This window comes from Rhamphochromis sp. 'chilingali' (assembly GCF_963969265.1).
Source record: "Rhamphochromis sp. 'chilingali' genome assembly, chromosome: 14".
NCBI classification, from domain to species: Eukaryota; Metazoa; Chordata; class Actinopteri; order Cichliformes; family Cichlidae; genus Rhamphochromis; species Rhamphochromis sp. 'chilingali'.
The window spans coordinates 3,523,044-3,547,849 of NC_137941.1; the positions used below are offsets into that span (position 1 = coordinate 3,523,044).

General features: G+C 39.8%; 3 protein-coding genes across 3 annotated transcripts; all 3 read left to right on the forward strand.

The window, feature by feature from the left end:
- Positions 1 to 855: 855 nt before the first annotated feature.
- On the forward strand, positions 856 to 2,986 carry LOC308409895 (E3 SUMO-protein ligase ZBED1-like; the record flags this gene model as incomplete). The annotated part of the gene is made up of 3 exons (XM_080902894.1): positions 856 to 1,973; positions 2,150 to 2,402; positions 2,570 to 2,986. 3 exons carry the CDS (start codon positions 856 to 858, stop codon positions 2,984 to 2,986), a joined length of 1,788 nt encoding a protein of 595 aa, XP_080759020.1.
- Positions 2,987 to 6,562: 3,576 nt separating this feature from the next.
- LOC308409897 (olfactory receptor 2K2-like) lies at positions 6,563 to 20,387 on the forward strand (the record flags this gene model as incomplete). Its single annotated transcript, XM_080902896.1, has 2 exons — positions 6,563 to 7,461; positions 20,342 to 20,387. 2 exons carry the CDS (start codon positions 6,563 to 6,565, stop codon positions 20,385 to 20,387), a joined length of 945 nt encoding a protein of 314 aa, XP_080759022.1.
- Positions 20,388 to 20,460: 73 nt separating this feature from the next.
- On the forward strand, positions 20,461 to 21,390 carry LOC308409898 (olfactory receptor 5F1-like; the record flags this gene model as incomplete). The annotated part of the gene is made up of 1 exon (XM_080902897.1): positions 20,461 to 21,390. The coding sequence occupies one exon, from the start codon at positions 20,461 to 20,463 to the stop codon at positions 21,388 to 21,390; it is 930 nt and encodes a 309-aa protein (XP_080759023.1).
- Positions 21,391 to 24,806: the final 3,416 nt, after the last annotated feature.

The window sequence follows — 24,806 nt, forward strand, 5'->3', positions numbered from 1 at the left end:
GGCCAACATGGCCCAGGACCATGACAGAACTGAATCCTGTTTAGAAGATACAATGCCGGTTTTTCAAAGCCGTGAATAAATATTAGAGGGAAAATTAGTGAGGGTTGAAGGAGTAGAACAGCTTTGATTTCTTTTTGATTTCTAGAAGTAGTGGTTATAATGTAGGCTTACACATACAGATATTACATAGGAGGTATTTTTAGGATAAAGGGGAGAGCTTATAAATAGAAATGATTTTTATACATATTGCATTTTTGAGATGAGTTATTGAAGTTATTGAAGGATTGCACACGCTGACAGACACAGAGTTAAGAAACACACATGACAGTATTGATTCCAGGCAAAAGGCCCTAAATTCATTTAGCTTTTAACTGAACTTAAAGAAGGACCAAAGAGGAAGGAAAGCATATATTTTGGTTAAATCTGATAAACTAGAATTAGAAGGTATTGTTACATTAAAAGGAGCAAAATGAAATAAAAAGGCTATACCAAAATGGGTTATAACATAGGAAATGTGAGGTTAAAATGAAGTTAACACATAGGAGTTGTTTTTAGGCAGCATTTAGCTATGATGAAATTTATGCAGGAGTAATTGCTTATATGCTTAAACTTAATTGTAGGGGTGTCAAATTATCGCGTTAATTGCGATTAATTAATTACAATGCTATTTAGCGCGTTATGTTTTTTAATCTCGTTAATCTAATTTTTAATCTCTTGACGTCATTGATTTTGTATGAGAGTTGCTATGTTATAAAATCCGTTTTTATGTGCTGGGCTCCTTGTGCTTGACTTGTTGGGGGTGGAGTCACGTCGTGAGGTCAAGGTGAGAAGTGGTGATTAGCTTACAGTGTGGATATGGAGGCGCATCTGAGAGTTGTTGGCCCAATGAACGGGAAATTTGTATTTCATAAACGCCCCGACGGCACCATTGACAAAGGTAAAGTGGTCTGCCTAGAGTGTAAGAAGGAGTTTGCTTACCACCGAAGCAGCTCAAGTTTGGCCTATCACCTCAACGCAAAGCACCCAGCCGCGAGTGCAGCAACAGCTAGCAGTGAAGACGTTAGCAATATAGCAAGCCAGAGCAAAGCTTTTCGCCAAACAAAACTAGAGAATACCCCTCGTATGAGCAAGTCTGCGACCGACAGGCTGACTAATGTTATTGCCAAGTGGATAGCAATGAACTGTAGGCCGATAAATATAGTAGAGGACGAAGGATTGACGGAGGTGTTGCAAATTGCGTCCAATGACCCGTCATACAAGCCGCCGTGCAGGACTACAGTAACGACCAAAATCAGCAAAATGTACGACGGCGAAAAGAAAAACAAACTTGAGATTTTGGCGGAGGATTCTCCCAACTGTGTTGCTATAACCGGAGATCACTGGACCTCAGCTGGCAACCACAGCTATTTTGGGGTGACTGGACACTTTATTGATAGTGAGTGGAACCTCAACTCATTTGCACTGACCGTCATGAGAACAGAAACCAGGCACTTTGCTGATAAATGCGCCGAACAGTTCCTCAAGGTAGCAAATGACTGGGGTATTGAAAACAAGATATCCACCATTGGCACAGACAGCGCAGCAAACATGCTGGCTGCTATGAGAGCACTTCCATATGAGCACATCGCCTGCAATGCTCACATTCTCCAGAGGACCATCACGGTATGTCTCGATAGCAGTGGTTTTGTCGGTGTACTGGCAAAGTGCCGCAAGATTGTTGGTCATTTTAAACAAAGCCCTGCGAGTACCACAGAACTTAACCAACAACAAGTAGCACTCGGAAAGAAGAGCGATCAACTTATACAGGATGTACCCACCAGGTGGAACTCGACTCTCGCAATGGTCTCACGCCTCCTATGTAACCGAGAGGCTGTCCAGGCTACGTTGGACCAACAGAACCACAGGTTGGTCTTGCCAACCGAAGCTGAGTGGGCGAAACTGCAGAGGCTGGAGCTCCTGCTTGAACCATGCAAGTAAGTTCAAATAAACACCTTCCCATTTTAATTATATAAACTACTGTTACATGTGTAAAATCAAAATTAATGAACATAACAAGGAACTTTTAAGGACAATTAAATTGGAAATCAGTTACACTTTGATTTAAATGAATCCAGCTAGGTTTATTTAGCAAACCTCTCCACCTCTGCAGGTATGTGACAGAGCTGCTGGGTGGTGAGGCCTACGTCTCTTGCTCTGTAGTGCTGCCTGCTTTTCGCCATCTGTACCGTGTCATGGACATTACTGATGATGATCCTGCCTACGTGGTGAAGTTCAAGAATGCCTTCCAGAAGGATCTGGCAGCACGACGAGCTAATGGCAACGAGATATGGTTCGAGGTGGCCACAGCATTGGATCCACGGTTTAAGGATTTGAAATGTCTTCCAAGAGAAAAGAGGGAACAGGTAGGACAATAAGGTTAAGCTGGACTAATGAGTCCAATTCATTATCAAATCAAACTTTTATTTATTATATGGAACACAAAGTTCTTTACAAGATTAAATAAAATTTTAAAAAAAAGCACTTAGTTTTAATCACAATCATTCATTCATTCATTCATTCATTCATTCAGGTGTGGACCATTCTGGAGAATATGCTCCAGGCAGCAGAGCCCAGAAGAGCAGATAGTCTCCAGCCCTCCACAGAGGATGATGGACCAGCTCAGAAGAAGAGGAGGAGCGAACTCCTTCTGGGGTCTGACTCTGACTCAGAAGATGGAATTGAGTCTGGAGAGCTGCAGCGCTACAGAGCAGAACCCAGCATCAGTATTGATGACTGTCCCCTGCAGTGGTGGTATGCTCACTCAGGAGTCTTTGAAAAGCTGTCAGTCCTAGCACAAAAGTACCTGGCCTCCCCAGCTACCTCTGTACCCTGTGAGAGACTCTTTAGCCTTGCAGGCCACATAGTGCAAAAGAAAAGGGCAGCCTTGCTTCCAGAAAATGTTACCAGGCTGGTGTGTCTTAGCGACTGGCTGAGGAAGAAGAAATGAGACACATGTGGTCAGCATAGCTGCTGTGTCATTTGTAGCCTACTAGAATAGATTGCTTGATGTTCAGCACTTTTTTTGTGATGGAAGAATACTTTGATGTGCTAACTTGCAGCACTGCAATGTCAGTTTTATTTTTCATTATCTGAAGCAGAGGAATTTCAGTGCTGTATTGCTCAGAAAAGAGCAACTCTGATGTGCTAACTTGCAGCACTTAATTTATTTGTATTTATTTTTCCACTTATTTTACAAAAGAATACAACAGTATGTAAATGGTTGCATCTGTTTAACGTTTGTTAAACAATAAATGACTTTATAAAGTCACTTTCTTTGTTATATCAGTCTTTTGGTCTGCCACAATAAGTTGAGGGCTTTCCTCAGCTATTTTTAGGTGAGATTAAAAAAGAGATTAATTAGATCAATTAATTAAAAATCATAATTAATTAATCTCTATTTTTTTTTAATCTCTTGACAGCACTACTTAATTGATTAAAGTGGTTGTTTTCTTTTGGATCTTTTAGAGTAGAGGAACTTGCAGCAGCGACAATTTGTGCACAGGATGTTGATGATCAGATAAGGGAAAATAGAGTGAGCAACTGGACGTGAAAGCAGGGCTTAAAGAGTTTTAAAGTGATGAGGAACGTTGAAGAATATACATAAATACAAGTCAATAAGTTAAGAGCATAATTAGGATCATGCTTTTGATTAAAGAGTCCCAAAAAGGATAAGTTAGGGAGATGCAAGAAAAGGTGTTTTGTTTCCTTTGCAGAAGATCTCAGCGACCACAGGAGGGGTGAGGATCCTGGAGATCTCGAGGCCTGCTAAACCACCAGAGAGGGTCTGAGCGAGGACACAATGTATTGCGACCTCTGGTGTTCCAGAGGTCGAGAGAGGGAGTGTGGAGCAGGGAAATTATTTTACTGCTATTGTTAAATAATTGTCATCATTACCATTGCATTAATAATATAATCTGGAGTTTATATTGCATTCAGGGGTTAAACAGTGTCTCTTTCAGAAAGACTGAGTTGCAGGCTGACAGGAAGTTGTATGCAGAAGTGGAAGTTATTTTGAGCCGCAGGCTAAGACGAGGCTTTAACAATGTAACAGATAGCTTTAAGAAGGCCTTAAGCAGTTATGACTATTTTATACACAATGCATATCTGTGCTTATTAAAGAGTTGGAGCTCGGTCAATTAATTGGGGGTCGGAAGCTTTGTTCGGCGCGATGTTCGGACAATCTATTGTGCAAGTGACTTGGAGCCATAGAAGGAATTGCAATACATGCTTACAAAACACTTATATCAGGTCATTTTATATTAAGGTTTAAGTAGAGGTTCTTGATTAAAACATTTATTTAGTAGAAGACAGACACATAGTCTCAGTGAGCCTCTGTCCTGGTGAAAGGTCAGAAGTGCAACAGGTGAATTGAGAAAGAGCATGTGAGGTCGTGACACACACACATGAGTTAGATTTATTTAGAGGAGAGAGAGGTTACTCATGTCTGGCTGTAACTGCAAAAGTGTCTCGGTAAAAGAGGAACAAGACAAGAACTGAAAGGTAGACAGGAAGGGCCAGCCATGAAAATAGAAGATGATCTTCTGGGGTAAAAGCCAGAAGATCATCTTGTATAAATCTATGTATAAAATGTATCTGTGACGCATGAAGGGGCGTCAGTAAATCAAACCCTGATGCTATAAAATATCTGTTCATGCTTTGATTAAGTCGAAGACTACTTGCTGTCTGCATACAGAGTATCTTCCCACACGTGTGTTCATTAAAATCATTGTTTGACCAAGACCTTCTGGACCAAGAGTGGTTTGTACTCTCCCTCCTCAATTGTGAACCTTAACACTACATATCTTTGCACTGAATGTATTTATGATGACCACCTGCCTAATTTAATTGAATTCAGTTTTATTTATGTAGCACCAAATCATAACAACAGTCACCTCAAGGTGCCTAATATTGTAAGATAAAGATCCTACATTATTACAATATTGTAATTACCATATAGCATTCATATAGAGAGGCTGTAATTCTAATTCTAAAGTAAATATGAGTTTACAACGTCATTCCTGTTTACGACAATAACAGATTTGTCAGTAACAACATTTGTCATTACAGTGGTGTGAAAAAGTGTTCGCCCCCTTCCTGATTTCCTGTTTTATTTTTATGTTCGTCAAACTTAAATGTTTCAGAACATCGAACAAATTTAAGATGACGATAACACACGAAATCACAAAATGCAGTTTCTAAATCAAGGTGAAAAACCACCACCAACAAAAAAACACATGGTCCTGTGTGAAAAAGTGCTACATTTTCTCAATCAAAAAAATCCCTTAAATATGAGCTGCCTGACAAAGTGGAGTAGACGAAAAGATCGTCAAAAGCCAGACATCATGCCACAATCCAGGGAAATGCATGAACAAATCAGAAACAAAGTATTTGAGATCTCTGAGTCTGGAAAAGGCTATAAAGCCATTTCTAAAATTATGGAACCGCAGTGAGAGCCATTATCTACAAATGGTGAAAACATGAAACAGTGGTGAACCATCCCATTACTGTGAGAGCACAGGCACGACTCATCCAAGACGACACAAAAGACCCCAGAACAACATCCAAAGAACTACAGGCCTCTCTTGCCTCAGCTAATGTCAGTGTTCATGACTTGGCAAAAATGGTTCCAAGACGAAAACCACGTTTATTAAAAGAGACATAAAGGCTCATGATTATGCTCCCCAAGACTTCTGGGAAAATACTCTGAGGACTGATGAGACAAAAGTAGAACTTTTTGGCAGGTTTGTGTGCCGTTATGTCTGGTGTGAAAATTAAAGTGCATTTTAGAAAATGAATTTCATACAAACAGTAAAATGTGGTGGCGTTAGTGTGATGTTCTTGAGCCGTTTTACTGCCTCAAGACCTGGAAGACTTGCTATGGTAAATTCAACCATGAATTCTGCAGTCTACCAAAACATCCTGAAGGAGAATTTCTGGCCATCTGTTCGTACCTCAAGCTGAAGTGCACTTGGGTTTTGCAGCAGGACAATGATCCAAAACACAACAGCAAGTCCATCTCTGAATGGAATTAGAAAAACAAAATGAAGATGTGCAGTAAAGTGCATTTTTCTTCTGTGTTCAATCAGACATTTTCTAATAGTTATAAACAGAACAAAAACAAACAGAACAAAAACAGATACAGTGAGCGACTAGGCTTCACTTAGATCTTAGAAAACTTAGAAAACTTAGAAAACCACAACAAGCCCTGGACAATTATGTTTAATTGGCATAAATGTAAAAAAAATCCTAACAGTATTATGAAGAAAGCATTTTTTTTAAATAAAGTTGTAAAACGTTTTAATATTTCTTTTTCAAGAACCTGCAGGTTTGTTTTATTATGTGTTTAGTACATGATACATATTAAATCCCCTGTGATTTTCCAAAGCTGTGAGCTTTCATTCCAGATCAATGATTGGCTGGTTTGAAATCCCAGCTCACGTGTTGCTGTTATCTGTACCTGATAGAGGAGAGAGGAGAACAGATACAGTGAGCGACTAGGCTTCACTTAGATCTCTCAATCACAATGAATAATGTTTCTGTAATAACAATGTTTTTTCTTTCAGGTTTCAATGAAACAGTCAGTCACAGGTTTGTTCTCTTTTTCCTCAGTTTGTTGTGTTACTGCTTCATTTGCCTCGTCAATGTTTCTCTCATTGTGATCATCATCTTGGACAGCAACCTCCATGAATCAATGTATATTCTGCTCTGTGTCTTTTGCATCAATGCACTTTATGGAACAGCAGGTTTCTTTCCCAAATTTCTCTGGGATCTCCTCTCTGATGTTCATCTCATCTCATATTACGGTTGCCTTATTCAGACTCAGGTGATTTATTCTTTTGTCTGTGGTGAACTGTCGATTCTTGCACTCATGGCATATGACAGATATGTGGCCATATGTCAGCCACTGAAGTACCACTCTATCATGTCAAAGCAAAGAGTCATTAGGTTTGCATGTTTTTTGTGGTTCACAAATTTCTGCATTATGACTGTGCATGCTTTTCTAACATCCAGACTGAAGTTATGCAGCCCGTATCTTTCCAGACTCTTCTGTATGAACTGGAGTATTGTCCAACTCGCTTGTTTTCCAGCACAAACTATAGTTAATGGAATATTTGCAAATATTACAATAATTATTTATTTGCTTCATGGTGTTTTTATAGTTTGGTCCTATATGTATATCATTCAAACATGTGTAAAGTCTATAGAAAACAGAGCAAAGTTCATGCAAACATGTGTCCCACATCTCGTCTCATTATTTACTTTTGTTGTGGCAATACTTACTGATGTTATAAGTATGCGACTGGGTTCGAAAGAGTTGCCTCAGACCCTTCAAAACTTTGTAGCATTAGAGTTTCTTGTCATTCCTCCTATTATGAATCCTCTGATTTACGGTTTCAAACTGACCAAAATTGAAAAAAAATTGTATAGTGTTGTTATTTTAAAAAGAACTAAATTTTGTTTTATTCGATCAGAAAATAGTTTCACACACAGCTAAGTGTCACACCCATTGTTTGACATCCATTTTTTAAAATAAGTCCAAAAAATGTTTAATTTTTACTGAAATTTGTGTTTTATTTGGAGTTGTCTGAAAACATGTCTATTGATGTAAGCGGATATGACGTTTTATTATTTATCTGCATTTCCCAGATGATTTACATTTTGTAGATGTCTTTGCACTAAATGTATTTTTGATGGTCACCTGCCTAATTACCAAAAAAACACTGATATGTAGAAAGGCTGTAAATTTCACTCTCTTTCTTCTCATTACCGTTCAAGGAAATAACAGGCACCGTGGAGACTGCACATGTGAAAAGGATTAAAAGACAAACTGTTTTAGATGTGGCAGCACTATCAGAGTGTCAATCTATTTTGATATTATGCTGTCTTATAAATCTGATCCACAACCACATGGATGTGAAGCAGTTTTAGTAGTTTTCTCAGTTTTATCCTCTTTTTCTTTAACACTTATTGAAACAGTCAGAGGTTTTAGCAACTGGACCAGTTTTAGAATTTCTGCTTAATCAAACATGAAAGTCTGTTTTTACTTAACACTTGTACAATTAAATGGCTTTTCCATTGTTTGAAGGATTGAAAGTTGAAGCTAAAGATGTACAGTGCAAATCAGTTTTTCTACATGACAAAATTTAGAAATCTGTTAAATAGTAAGAAATAAATGTGTAAAATTTGCAAAAAAAAAAAATTTCTGGTAGCTCATTTCCCAGCAGTAGGTGAGTCCAAGAAGCACCACATCCCACACACAAACTACCCTCACCAGCCTCCCCCACAGGTGTGTTCTCTCCCTGCTGTTCTTGTCCCATATGTGAAACTCCTTAAGTTCGCTGATGACACCACCATCATTGGTCTGATCCTTAAGTCAGATTTTTCTGATGCTTAACAATACAGTAGCTACTGTGGTTCCCTTCAGATTCCTAGTATCCACCTTTCCACACGATCTGAAGTGATCCTTGCATATAAACTCTTTCCAGAAGAAGGCCCTAAGTTGCCTCAGGAACTACAACCTGCCACAGGAGCTGCTGGTTGTTGTGATATTTTGATACCACGGTTAGCATTTACAGGATATTGTTTTATACAGGAAAACTGTTACTCAATAAGGCCCATCTAATAGTTGTTTTTCTCTTTCTCTGTGACCCAAGAATTAATGTGTAAGACTCACAGGCTGGTACCCCAAGGTCGAAAACACCACAGAGACGAGACCACTTCCTTACTCCCATCCTCCCTTCCTTATCTCTTAGAAAAAGGCTCGTTAAAGGCCAGGTGGTTTGTTTCAGAATTCACTAATGAAAGAACTCTGTATTCTATGTCTAGGAGTGTATTTTGCTGGGATGATCATAAATTGTAGCTGAACTGATAAACTACACACAGGATACTTCTTTGCTCACAAGGCAGGAAGACGTTTCCTTATTTGGTCTGTACCGGTTTGAACTGAGAACTTGCTGACACACGAACCTTTTTTTCTCTATATAAGCTGTTATGTACTAAATAAACCTTTGAGTCGATTTGGGAAGACAACCTGAAGCAGTCTGTGTTTCCTTGTTCTCCCAAGCTGCTCCCGACGTCGTAACTAACCCAGCTGAATGGCATACCTGAGTGTTACTTTAAATAATTAGGAATCTTAGAAGGAAAGGACAGAACTCTGCTTATCGCTCGTGCCTTGGAGGGAAAACCGGGATGGACATTTTTTCCTTCAATTTGGCGTCAGAAGTGGGATGGACTGACAGAAGGTAAATATGCGTCTTTCATATTTATATAAAGACCGTATTATACCTCTCTCAGTGATCGATCCATAAAAAAACGGGATATGCTGACGAAGTTTCACTGACGACTTCCTCAGTCCCCGAATAAAGTAAATTAACCCTTGTGTGGTGTTGGTGGACCCGCTAGTTGTGGCTTTCCAAATTAACACTATCAAACAATTTTATGTTAAATTACTATGAATTAATGTGCTTCTCGTTTTTCTTTTATATAAAATGTTATAAATAAATCAGTTATAATCAAGTGGAAAGACACAACACATTTATACGTAAAAAAAAAAAAAATAATAATAATAATTAATTGTTTAATTTTTCTTTTGAAAAAAAAAAAACAAAAAACACGGGTCTCAAGGGTTAAAAGCAGTAAATTAAAAGCAGAAAGACACAGGGAGTTGCCTGTTGTTTTGCGAGAAGTTGCTCGTTAAGTGAGAGTTGCTCACCCAAACAAAAATTGCTAGCAATAAATTTAAAGTGACCTCAGCTGTGCCGCAGCGAAAATACTAACCTAAATCCTCCTAGCGTGTAAACCCCTCTGGAAATCACTGAACATGGGTCAGAATAATTCAAAGACCACAGACAGGTCCGATAAAAAATCTAAAGTACCTGTAAAACCAAAAATTAATAAAATACAAAATAAAGTCTCAAATAACGGCTCAGTGCGCCTCCCATTTCCGGTTACGTGTAACCTACGTCCGCGAATCGGTGAAGACGTCCATGATCACGTATCCAGAACATGCGGAAGTGCTTATGTGACTGACTTTGTTTACAACTTACGGACTGTAAGTTCAATGCATTCTAATTTATTTCCGGAGCCCTATCCCGAACGATTATCGCCAGAAAACAGGTCAGTAAAACTGAAGGCCAGTGCAGATACTACCACGAAAGCTAAAAGTGTTAAGATAATGTTGAATTTTGATGTAGAAGGCTCAGAGGAAAGTGAGAAACTAATGTATGCAGGATTACCCGCTCCAGCACAGCAAGGAAGTTTCAGAGGACGGAAGGATAAAAGTAGAGATATGTGTTTTTATTGTGGCTCAGTTTTCCAGCAGCCGCAGACACCCAAAGCAAAGATGAATTTGTGTATTTCATTTAACATAAAGGGTGAAATGTTTGCTGACACTGATAACAGCTTATGTTTTCTCTGCCCTATGTACCGACATGATGGAGAAGGAACATACTCTGTGTCAGCTGGACCCTCAGCAGAGAATGAACTCAACATCCTTTTTGTCCGGTACTCTATGTCACACACTGTGCCAAAAAAACGTGTACAGACGCCACTACCAGGTAATCCCATGACTGGGAGCCACACTTTTGTTTCTCTAAGGTCAAACAGTGATTTTGTCACATAACTCAGACATAGTTTATGACATAACTACACCATGTCGTCACATAGATCTAACCTACCCTATCGACTGTACTATTTCTGCACTTACGTTGCCAGCTGAATACCAGAATATGACATTGTGGTCTAAAAGTGAGAATGATATAGGATTTATTGACTGTACACTTTATCACGTACAAAAACACAACAAGCCAGTATATGTCAAGCAACATCCCATTTCTGCCGAAAAAGCCGCAGCCCTAGATGTCATGATAGGAGATTTATTGACTACAGGAGTAATAAAGCCCACACTCCTGTCAATCCTGTGCCAAAGCCTAACAAACCTGGCGTATGGCGTTTCATACAAGACTTAAGGCAAATTAATGCAGTCAACATTCCTCTGCCACCTCTCGTTTCAGATGTTCACAGCATATTGACATGCATTGCATACACATTTTACCGTGGTGGATTTATGCTCCGCTCCTTTTTCTCAGTACCTGTGCATGAAGACACACAGCCGTTATTTGCATTCACACATAGAAATAAGCAGTACACTTGGACTCGTTTGCCCCAAGGCATGATAGACAGCTCTGCTGCTTTCTCAATGGTGCTTCACTCCTCCAGGGCTGCACCCTGATCCACATGTGGATGACCTCCTCCTCTGTGCTGAAAGTGAAAAACTATGTCAAACTGCTACACACATGCTTCTCCAGCACCTCCAAAAGACTGGCCACAAAGCATCAGCAAAGAAAATGCAGTACTGTCAGACTTCTGTTCAATATTTGGGATTCACACTGTCTCACGGAAAACGTTCCATGACTGCAGACAGGGTCAAAGCTGTGACCTCCGTCCCTCGTCCCACTACACAGAAGGAAATGTCGTCCTTCTTAGGCATGGTGAACTATTGCAGACAGTGGATACCAGACTGTTCTTTTCATGACCACATTCTGCGTGACTGTTGTAAAAAAGAGAAGCCTCCTCGAATACTGTGGTCCACAGAAATGACTGCCTCTTTCAATGCATTACAGGGAGTGCTGACCTCCGCCACTCAAAGGTGCTGCCTGAATTGTTCAGGAATGCCGGCCTGCCTGAGGGCAGTAGCAGCTTGCTCTATCATGATAAGGGACTGCGAGAAGCTCACACTCTCACATGACACTATTCTACACACCAATCACCAGGTCACGACCATTCTAGCAAACATAACTACACAACATATGCAAATCTCACTATAAAAGCGAGCAGCACACCCAATTCGCCAGCACATTTATTGATCCTATGCTGTGTTCTTATGACCGACAGGATGGCTCAGACAGGCTTGACGATCATGACTGCATGACACGTATACAGGAATCCACAGCACCACGTCCAGATTTAGAGCAAACACCTATCCCAGACTCAGCCACGGTTTATGTGGACGGGTCCTGTTCAAGGCCGAATGACAACTCATTTCTTTGTGGCTATTCAGTGGTGACATTGCCTGACATCATACTAGAGGCTCACTCATTACCATTTCACTCAGCACAAAAAGCAGAGCTCATGGCTTTAATACGCGCCTGTGAGCTACATTTGGATAAGCATGTGACGATTTACGCAGACAGCCGCTATGCATTTGGCGTTGTGCATGACTTTGGCACATTGTGGAGACAAAGAGGATTTAGATCTGCTGATGGAAAATAAATTGCTAAATTCTGATTTTGTGCAAAGACTTTTGCAGGCTATACAGCTGCCATCGGCCGTTGCAGTTGTAAAAAACGAAAGGACACAGTACAGCTGACACAGACGAAGCAACAGGTAATGCCTTAGTAGACCTGACAGCCAAGGCTGCAGCTGCATCACAGCTCCCACCGCCGCAGGAAGTATTATCTGTGCCCCTACAGCTGCCACTTGTTACACTCCCAGACTATTTAGAAACAAATGTTGATTTAAAATTCATACAAGAGCGAGCCTCTGCATGTGATTACACCTATTGGGAGAATAATGACTGTACCTTAGATGACAGAGATGGCTTATACAAAATCTTAAGGGTTTGATTGCCCTCTCATATTCCCTGATGCCAGTCCTTGCCCGACATTTTCACTGTGTGAGTCATGTCGGACAAAGAGGGGTAATAGGGGCAATAAAATCAAGATTTGTAATTGAGAAAACATCACATGCAGTAAAAGCATATTAGCAACCTGTCTAACATGTGCACGAACTAATGTAGGAAAATCAAAAGCAAAACATCAGCATTTACCACAACCAGATTTTCCATTTCATACATTATGACTCCATCTGCAGTAACCAAATTATTTCCATTTGAAATAAGACTATTCCCAACACCATGGTCAGCTTCCAGAGGGGCACCGCTAGTAGAAGGTGATGTATATTGCATTGTCCACTGATGTTCACAACCTGGTAGAAACACTGAATAATAACTATCAGAAAGTTTGTCTCTCTCAGCCTTTCCCCTCCACAGTTCCACCAGTGGAGACAAGGAGATGCGTGTTGGAGAAGTCACTAAAACCAAGGACACTCTGGGAGGCCGCGCGTGTTCCAGCCCCAGACTGTACTGGCAGTGACGAAGAACCAGCATCCTCACAGACGGACAACCTCAGTGGATTCATGCCAGCAGGGTTAAGACCAGCCCAATCGGACCATCTCAGGCATCGGATCAAGCAGATGACATCTCCGGCGGGCCAACGCCCGGAACCAGAGCAAATAAACACACGGGTAGACGACATCTCCGGCGAGCCAGCGCCCGGATCCAATGTACATACACACACGCAATCACTGATTAACACACAACGTCTGAAAGAACAACAACAAGGTACTCAAACATCCAGCAGGAACAGAAAGCCGGAAGTACCACATGATGTCTAACCTGATAAAGCTAGACTCATTCCATCCTGATAATGGAGAAAATGAAATGCCCATTGTCATCACACGACGCTTATTCTGTGTCTCTCGAACCTGGGACCAGGCCAGAAGACGACTGAAGAACTGTCTTTCTTATATATTTAGGTTATCTATCATATCTATCGCATTAACCTTAGGATTTCTCTTTGCTATTTTGTATTGTAGACTGCAACCATGTTCACATTTCTGCAGGTCATATTTTGCTGACGATACCTCATGCTCTATTTTGCAAGACACCTACTTAATGCACTCCTCACGTTCCCTAAAATCAGTAAATGACAACATAGACGCGACTAATAAACCATCTTATGCGCCCTCTAGAGCAGGAGCTAACGCCTGGTATGAAAATGCCAGAACAGCCGCTCGTGACTTAGGAAACAGTAACTGTTATGTCTGTTCAAAGGCTAATCCAGAACAGGTAATAGTAGGATACCCCATATCCGGTTTCCCCCTCACTGAGGGACTAGAGGAAATCGGCGGAGATAATGCTCTCCTTAAAGACGCTTTACAGTTGACTCTGAGCCCTCTCGACTGCCTACTTAGACACACACACACACCAACTAACCCTGAGACTCCATTAGGCGAATTATTGAAGTTATCTAATGACACCGCAGGGACCTGCGCCCCAATGAAACGCCCCAAGAATAGGTTAAAGCCCTCACTGCCCTTAGGACAGATCCCTCTCCATTTTAATACTAGTATGATATGTCTGCGCAGACTAAAGTTAACTGGCCCAGACACACACATAGATTATACAAAGGATAACTATACATTTTTCTCTGACTCCCCAGGTGCACGCTGTAATGAGACATGGCTAGCTGTCTCTATGGCTGAAGTTGTATCATATCTGGAGGAACACACACACAGTTCAAGTTCGAGCGGAGAATCGATCATTGTTCCCCCAGAAGGTGTATTAAATGACACTGACTGGGGGGAGTTAGTTAAATCACACATGGTCACGCGCCTGACCAGACCAATCCCACATGCTTATTGGTTGTGCAATAATACCCTTAGATTAGCTTTACCTGTTAATTGGACCGGTACCTGTGGTCTAGTAACCGTTGATGTATGCTGTGCTTTCATTCCCAATAATACCGCTCCTAACGGTTCATTCACACAAGCTATGAATAGACTTGAAGCATTGAAGATAGAACTAATTGCCAATACAGGCCACGGTCAGTGGCTACATAAGTGGCTACAGGACACGTTTGGAAGATGGAAGGAACTAATTGTAGCCTTTGTAACCGTTGCAGCATGTTTTTGATGATTATTGTCTGTTGTGTGATACCATGTATACGCTCTCAGAATTTTTGATATTAAGCTTGCTCGAAGGACCAGTTACAGTTATGATTTGTCTTTATATTATGTTATTACATTCTGTCTTTATACTATGTTATCATTTCATGATAAAAGGAGAGAACTGTTGTGATATTTTGATACCACGGTTAGCATTTACAGGATATTGTTTTATACAGGAAAACTGTTACTCAATAAGGCCCATCTAATAGTTGTTTTTCTCTTTCTCTGTGACCCAAGAATTAATGTGTAAGACTCACAGGCTGGTACCCCAAGGTCGAAAACACCACAGAGACGAGACCACTTCCTTACTCCCATCCTCCCTTCCTTATCTCTTAGAAAAAGGCTCGTTAAAGGCCAGGTGGTTTGTTTCAGAATTCACTAATGAAAGAACTCTGTATTCTATGTCTAGGAGTGTATTTTGCTGGGATGATCATAAATTGTAGCTGAACTGATAAACTACACACAGGATACTTCTTTGCTCACAAGGCAGGAAGACGTTTCCTTATTTGGTCTGTACCGGTTTGAACTGAGAACTTGCTGACACACGAACCTTTTTTTCTCTATATAAGCTGTTATGTACTAAATAAACCTTTGAGTCGATTTGGGAAGACAACCTGAAGCAGTCTGTGTTTCCTTGTTCTCCCAAGCTGCTCCCGACGTCGTAACTAACCCAGCTGAATGGCATACCTGAGTGTTACTTTAAATAATTAGGAATCTTAGAAGGAAAGGACAGAACTCTGCTTATCGCTCGTGCCTTGGAGGGAAAACCGGGATGGACATTTTTTCCTTCACTGGTCATCTTCCATATTGCTATCATGTAGTCTGTTCTGTGGACATCAGTCACTGGGCCAGACTGCAACAGGCAATCAGATCTGCAGAGCTGATCATCAGTGCTGATCTTGCCTCCATCCAGGACCTGTAGAGGTCCAGTGTTAGGAAATCTCTGCAGACCGCTCACGTCCCGGACACGAACTGTTCAAACTGCTGCATTCAGGAGGCTCTGCCGCTGTTTAGTAAAACAAGCCACGCAAAGACAGTTTCTTCAAGCAGGCTGTTACTCTGAACACTGTGATATAACCCACTGTTACATCCCTCAGGCCATATGCACATTGCACAGCTCAGTTTCGCACTTATAGTTAGTATAGTTTTCTAAGGCTTTCTGTAACTTGTTTTTTCTTACTTTGCTGGGCCAAATTCGGCTCCTGGGCCTTGTTGACACCTCTAGTGTAATTAGTTAGAAAGTTGGAATATTTCGTGTATATCTAAGATTACTTCCATTTCCAAGATTTTTGCACTAAATGTATTTTTGAAGGTCAAAATAAATGTAAACCCACAACTGTCCTGTCTTCTCATTACACTTGGCAAGTCTGGTTAGTTGAAAGGGGTTTTTTTTATATATTTTACCTGTTCGGGTTCATTTGCAGTGTCCAGTGTGCAAAAAAAGAAAAAAACATTAATTAAATGTGTTAAACCAAAAGCAATGAGTCTGTTTTAAAATGTAAGGAGTGAAAAAGACAGATATTTGCGTTAAAATGTAGGGAAGAAAAGTAAAAAGATGTAGATACCTGTAAATTCTAGAGTAGCAAAGTATTTCTGCTTTATTAGTTCCAACCTCTTTTCTGTGCTGTGCCTTTGTTACACTGTAAAAAAAATTGTAATATAAAATATTTTACTGTGTATTTTACAGTTTTGTACTGTTTTTCCAGAATATCATTAAATTCACATAAATAGACTGTGATTTTACATTTCAAATGTAAATTAACGTAAAATCACTGTAAATGTAATAAAACATAATTTTCTTACATGAGCATATTTAGATTGTTAAAATACATTCACAAATGTATCATAATTTCATAAATATCTGTCCATTATTTGAAAGATTGAACTGTTAAATTCAAATGTAATGCTATGGAAAATATATAAAATGATTCTTATAAACTTTTTTTTACATCAAATGACAATTATTATTATTGTTGTTTAGGGCGATCGTGGCTCAAGAGTTGGCAATTCGCCTTGTACTCAGAAGGTTGCCGGTTCGAGCCCTGGCTCGGACACTCTCGGTCTTTGTGTCCTTGGACAAGACACTTCACCCAGTGGCGGTCCTAGCCTGTTTGGCGCCCCGGGTGAACACTCCCTCTGGCGCCCCACACACATAAAACATATTAAGGATTATACATTAACATAAAACTGTTGTCGGAACCATACTGAATTTCGCCAGAGAAACACACACACATATAAAGAGAGAGAGTATGCATTGAATGCAAACAGGTACCAAACAGCCATCATAATTTGTCATACAATGAGAACAGGACAAATTGAAAATGACTAATTAACATTAAAATCTGTAACATAATGTACTGTTTGGAGTTTAGTCTGTTACTGTTACTATTTTTACCATTTCTTTTTGGAGCAACTGTAATCCACATTATTTCCTTAGGGATTAATAAAGTATTCTGATTCTGATTCTGATTGTTTCAGGATGAGCTGCCATTATCCAACGACACATCTGCTTACCTGTATCTTTTGCTCGTTTCTCCTCCTCTTCTTTTCTCTTTTTTCTAAACTGAGCACCTGATGGCTTTGAACTTTTCTTGTCCATCTTCCACTGGTTTTCATTTTGCACTCCAGTATGAACACAAACCCCTCAACCTGAGGATCACCACAACATAACCTAATAGACCTACACCTTAGTTCACAGATTCACTTTGTCCACAGTTTATTTCTGGGATTTCACACAACCCAGGATTCAAATCATGAATACATAATGGGCTTGGATTTACATCATTATGAATGAAATGTGCTCTATTTGGAAGCAGCTGGTCCTCTCCCCTTTTGACGGGCTGCGTGTGAGACTTTAAATCATCAAACTGTAAATTATAAATTTAAATTGTTATTGATATTTACTCCCAGCAAATAGGCGACAGAAAAGCGATCAGTGCCTATGCCATTCCCAATATGCGCTGGCTGATGTCGGGGCAGCATGAGTACGAGCAATTTTTTATTTTTATTTTTTTTGCCGATGCCCGTGATGCCGCCCCCCACCACGTCGCCCGTATCAAAAACCGCTACTGACTTCACCTACCACCTACTGGTGTTGGCCAGAGGGGCCGATGGCGCGATATGGCAGCCTCGCTTCTGTCAGTCTGCCCCAGGGCAGCTGTGGCTACAACTGTAGCTGCCTCCACCAGTGTGTGAATGTGAGAGTGAATGAATAGTGGAATTGTAAAGCGCTTTGAGGGTCTCGAAAAGCACTATATAAATGCAATCCATCATTATTATTATTATTTAAACCAACTGTTAACTGTATATTTCTGTACATTTAAGTATTATTATTCATATTGCCGCATTCATTGACGTTGTTTATAGGTAATTTCATTGTTTACTCACATTAAAATGTTCCTAATTTAATGTTTAAAAGCACTTGAAAAAGGCAAAATCACATGTAAAATTAGGGCAACAAACTGTAGTGTCATTACTGAAAAAAAACGTATTTTTATGAGAAAGTTATTTTCTGTTATTTTATGGGATTAATTTGGTGCCCCAGCTGCTGGAATATTACTGTTTTTTTTAGGATTGTTTTTTTACAGTGTAGTTTTTGTGGGTTTCCATAAGTCATTTTTTTCTTATTCTAAACAAAGAACTCCATATTTTTTCTGTATTACCTTGAAGTAAGCCGTATGCACCGTGAACTGTTTTCTTCAGTGATTACTTCACTGATTTCTGTTTTTCTTTTGAAATATTGCCAGTCATAAAGACTTGGAACAACCTTGTCCATCTGATTATTTACAGTAATGTCGCTTTTCTTTTTTTCTACCTAATTAAACGTTAACCTTTGCTGGTTTGTCATACCTCCCATTTACAGCTTCAAACTGACATTTGAAATAATATTTGTTATGGTGTTACATTTGAAGCAAATGACATTTTTATGAATTTCTAAAGACTTGATAGTCATATTAATCTTGTTCATTACAGTTACCATCAAACCTTTACTTGCCTTAAGAAAAATGTAATAGAAAGTGAGCATAAAATGATTGAATTTACTGTTTTACTTTATAACTTATCAAAAAGGAAAAGGAAAAGAAGACCTTTCTCTTCCTGGAAAAACAAGTTGATTCCAAAGAGCTCCATTTTGGTTTCCTCTGTCCACAGCACTTTCTCCTAAGCCTTCTCAAAGTCATTTAGGTGTTCACTGGCAAACTTAAAACAGCCCTGTACATGTGGTTTATGCAAGATTTCAGTCTGCTATGGCAGTGGTTGTGGCTGTGGTTTCAACTCATTTCGGGTCATCAACATCCTCCTGTGGAGTTTTAGGCTGATCCACCACCTTTGTTATGATCATCCTCACCCCATGAGGTAAGATCTTGCATGGGGCAATTGATGGTCATTTTATATTTCTTCCATTTAAGAAAAATAGCACCAACAGTTGTTACCTTCACATTAAGCTTCTTCTTGATGGTGTGGTTGCCTAATCCAACCATGTGCAGGTCTACAGTCTTGTCTCTAATGTAATTTCACAGCTCTTTGGTCTTTGACATAGTGGTGAGAACAGTGGCGGTCCTAGCCTGTTTGGCGCCCTGGGTGAACACTGGTATATTTATTTTCTTACTCTTCTTATATTTATTGTTTGTTTACTTGCACTGCTGTAACTGGAGCCTTGTCGTCTTGTCTCTCTATATATATACTGCACTGTATGTAGCGGAGATGACAATAAAGTTTACTTTGACTTCAGCAGCGAGCAGGCGCACCGAGGGCTCTCATGCTCACTTTTCGGGTATAGAATTTCAAAAAAACATCGGTGCAAATTATAAGTCTGTATCATGATGTCTGGTGTTTTTGTGTTTGTTGTGTTTGTTTTTATTTTGTTTTATTTTGCGAGTTGGTTATTAGATGCCGCCCCGCCCTCTCCTCCCTGTGCAGCAAGCAGCAGGCGCACCTCGCAAACGGAGGGCGCCCTTACTCCCAGCAAATGGGCGATAGAAAACCGATCGATGCCTATGCCATTCACAATATGCGCTGGCATGACGTCGGGGCAGCATGAGTACGAGCATTTTTTTTTTTTTTTGCCGATGCCCGTGATGCCGCCCCCCACCACGATGCCGCCCCGGGCAAACGCCCGTGTCGCCCGTATCTAAAACCGCTACTGGGTGAGAAATCCAAATAGGAGAAATTGATTCTGTGGACTGGTATGCTTTATGTACATAATGAGTTGAGATCAGGAGTATCTGTAATTGATTGACTGATTGTAATCTGCAATGCCACACACAGCCAATCTGTGAGAGCTGGAGTTCTGTCTGGGTTGTTGGGGATCAAATACTTATTTCACTCAGTTACATGCAAATTAGTTTATAACTTTTATGTAATGTGTTTTTCTTTTGTTTGGTTCATATTCTGTTTCTCTCCATAAAATAAAAGTATCATAAGAACACACTATCCATTTCTTTGTGAGCGAACTTATAAATTCAGAAGGAGATGTTTAGTATATGCAGCATATTAAATCCCCTGTGATTTTTTCCAGATCATTGGTTGACTGGTTTGAAATCCCAGCTCACATGTTGCTGTAGACAAAACTAGACAGAGAAGAGTGAAGAAAGGAGACCAGATGTGAGAGACTAGGCTTCACTTCTCTCAATCACAATGAATAATGTTTCTGTAATAACAATGTTTTTTCTTTCAGGTTTCAATGAAACAGTCAGTCACAGGTTTGTTCTCTTTTTCCTCAGTTTGTTGTGTTACTGCATCATTTGCCTGCTAAATGTTTCTCTCATTGTGATCATCATCTTGCACAGCAACCTCCATGAACCAATGTATATTCTGCTCTGTGTCGTTTGCATCAATGCACTTTATGGAACAGCAGGTTTCTACCCTAAATTTCTCTGGGATCTCCTCTCTGATGTTCATCTCATCTCATATTACGGTTGCCTTATTCAGAATCAGGTAGTTTACTCTTTTATCTGTGGTGAACTGTCGATTCTTGCACTCATGGCATATGACAGATATGTGGCCATATGTCAGCCACTGAAGTACCACTCTATCATGTCAAAGCAAAGAGTCATTAGGTTTGCATGGTTTTTGTGGTTCACAAATTTCTGCATTGTGGCTGTGAATACCTTTCTAACATCCAGACTGAAGTTATGCAGCCCGTATCTTTCCAGACTCTTCTGTGTGAACTGGAGTATTGTTCAACTCGCTTGTTTTCCAGCACAAACTGCAATCAATGCTATATCTGCAAATATTACAATAAGTATTTATTTTCTTTACGGTGTTTTTATAGTTTGGTCCTATCTGTATATCATTCAAACATGTGTCAGGTCTATAGAAAACAGGGCAAAGTTCATGCAAACATGTGTCCCACATCTCGTCTCATTATTTACTTTTGCTGTGACAAAGCTTTTGGACATTATAAATATGCGACTGGGTTCGAAAGAGTTGCCTCAGACCCTTCAAAACTTTGCAGCAATAGAGTTTCTTGTCATTCCTCCTATTATGAATCCTCTGATTTATGGTTTCAAACTGACCAAAATTCGGAAAACAATTTGTAGTGTTGTTATTTTTAAAACTAAGTGACTTCTGTGTTATTTAGTAAGATAACAAATTTTTTGTAATCATGGACAGTTACAGATCAGATCCTTTTCTTATGTGCATTGAAAAAAGATATTAATGTAAGCAGTTCTGCAGCTTTAATCTCTATCTTCATATCTCAGGTCATTTCCATTTCCTACTGTGGAGCAGGGAAATTATTTTACTGCTATTGTTAAATAATTGTCATCATTACCATTGCATTAATAATATAATCTGGAGTTTATATTGCATTCAGGGGTTAAACAGTGTCTCTTTCAGAAAGACTGAGTTGCAGGCTGACAGGAAGTTGTATGCAGAAGTGGAAGTTATTTTGAGCCGCAGGCTAAGACGAGGCTTTAACAATGTAACAGATAGCTTTAAGAAGGCCTTAAGCAGTTATGACTATTTTATACACAATGCATATCTGTGCTTATTAAAGAGTTGGAGCTCGGTCAATTAATTGGGGGTCGGAAGCTTTGTTCGGCGCGATGTTCGGACAATCTATTGTGCAAGTGACTTGGAGCCATAGAAGGAATTGCAATACATGCTTACAAAACACTTATATATCAGATCATTTTATATTAAGGTTTTAGTAGAGGTTCTTGGTTAAAACATTTATTTAGTAGAAGACAGACACATAGTCTCAGTGAGCCTCTGTCCTGGTGAAAGGTCAGAAGTGCAACAGGTGAATTGAGAAAGAGCATGTGAGGTCGTGACACACACACATGAGTTAGATTTATTTAGAGGAGAGAGAGGTTACTCATGTCTGGCTGTAACTGCAAAAGTGTCTCGGTAAAAGAGGAACAAGACAAGAACTGAAAGGTAGACAGGAAGGGCCAGCCATGAAAATAGAAGATGATCTTCTGGGGTAAAAGCCAGAAGATCATCTTGTATAAATCTATGTATAAAATGTATCTGTGACGCATGAAGGGGCGTCAGTAAATCAAACCCTGATGCTATAAAATATCTGTTCATGCTTTGATTAAGTCGAAGACTACTTGCTGTCTGCATACAGAGTATCTTCCCACACGTGTGTTCATTAAAATCATTGTTTGACCAAGACCTTCTGGACCAAGAGTGGTTTGTACTCTCCCTCCTCAATTGTGAACCTTAACATTTGGGGGCTTCGTCCGGTGGTTGAGGAGGGAGGATTGGAGGTGTAGACGGTGATGTATGGTCCGTTGTGGTCAGACAGGCAGGCGTGACCCGGCAACCAAACTGAGGGGACAGGCGCCTTTAAAAAGAGGTAGGCACAGGCCTGTTGATTTTATCCGAAGTGTGCTGAATTGGATGATAAAATTAAATGTCTATTCAGTAAAAGTTGCCGGTAAATGTCTGCTTTGATTTTGATGAGAATCTCATGACAGTACTGAGGATTTAAAAGCAGTTGGACTGCTGGTAATGATTGAATGCGGTTGGACCGCTAAAAGGATTTAATACGGTTAGGACCGTGGTAAGCAGTTGGACTGCTCAATGATTTTAGTATCTTAGGGAATTTGGTTATTTTTTGGTTATAAGGTTGGACCTGCTTCAGTCTTACACTTTGTTGGGTGTTTTACTGTTGTTCCAAAGTATTATAAATTATCTTAGAACGGAACCGTGGGGGTTCTAGGAAGCGCAGTGCTCAGAGGTAACGCTTGCCAATGCCAAGGACGCTTAGGCATTGTCCTCGAAGAGGGATAGTCAGTTGGTCACTGTGGAGCTTGGGGCACTCCAGAATAACTAGGAGATAGAGTCTCCTTACCGTTTGGAACGGTAGTCTGCGCTTTTTTGGTCAGAAGAAGTTGGACTTCGGGCGTGTAACTTTAACCTAACACTTCGGGGTAAGCCTTGGCTGTGAAACGCCAAAAATAGAGCTTCAGGCAAAGTTTGGGTTGGTTGACGCTTTTAAATTGTGTTAGGGATTTTAGAGATGAGGCCAGAAACAGTTAAAGTCTTGATACTGGTTAATTGGTCGCAAAAAACTCAGGGAGTTTATCCGCTGGGCGGTTATTTTAAATTTGTCGAAATTGGGTAGGCGCTAAAGCTGACAGATCTGACAGTGGTTGTAAATATAAGACGTCGTTGTAATATAGAATAAGAAAATTTGGTGTGAGAGATCTCTGTGTGTCGAGTCAGTAATGCACTGACTGCCTGCTGCCATTTTTAGATGGAGAGTGTGTGTGCATGCAAATGAGGCAGCTGATGCAGAGCGCATGAGAGGACTATGCTTTCGGTTTTGTGTGATTATTCAGCCCTATAACTATTGTTTGCAAATGTGGATAAATGTCTGCGATTAAAATGCTGGCTTAGTAGATAATAACATTGTAAATATATGAATGGTGACAGCGTTTCAAAATAGAATATAAGAATTGTTTGTGTTTAAAACCAACGTTTAGGTAAGAAGATTTAAGGTGGATTTGAAGGCATAAACAAAAAATAAAAGGGTTACAGTCGGCAAGTGTTGTTAATTCATGAGCTGACTGGATGCAGAGTAAGTGGAGTGGTCATCCTGAGAGGATTGAATGATGCTCTAACTCTGTGGTCAAGTCAGACATAGGTTTTAAGCAACCATGAGCCACTAATAAGCGTGACAGATTAATGAGTATGTGTAAATTGAACTTGTTAAATAGCCTTAATAGAAGTAACTCAATGAACACGCAATAAAGTGGACTTTTTAGGGGTAGTTTACCATTGATACCATAAAAAGCAACTTAATTAGTAGTTCAATAACAAATTTTAAAGATAACCTTTGTTATTTGATAAGAGAGAGAAAAATTCAGGTTACATATAGTAAATAAATAAGGGAATGTTAATCTCTGCGTCATTCCACACTGAAATTTCAATTGTAGGGGATCATTTGGAGGTGAATTGTGTAGGACACGGGGAGACAGAAGAATCTCCCCATGAGTTTTCGGTGTGCATAGAAATTGAGGAGGCTGAACTGGAAGCCTGCCTGGGTCGTTGTTTTTGTTTATTTGAGGGTCTGCTGGAAATTTGTGAGAACGACCACCTTGATATGTGGGAGCCTTCTCGGGCAGCGATTTTTTGTTAAACATGTGGCAGGTTGTGCAAAATGGAGAAAGCTTTGACATGATGAATAAAGGTGTGAGAGGTATTTCTTTGGTGATGTAAAGTAGGAGGTTTTAAAGTTTGAAAGTGTTTTTAATTTGAGAGAGGCATGAGTGATGTTATAAGAGTTTGAGTTTCTTTTTCTTTCAGTTTAAAACACATAAGTACATACACTTGGTACACCTGTTTACTCTTTGACTTTATTAAAACAGACGGTGTATTTGAGTTTGAATTTCAGTAATTGTATGTTGATATGGTAATTTAGTTTTATGTTAGGTGAAGGAGATGTCCATCTCTGCGTCTTGCAGGATTGAAAGTGAAAGTTGAAGGTTGTGATGTGAATGCTGTGAGTACTCGATTTGAATGATTCT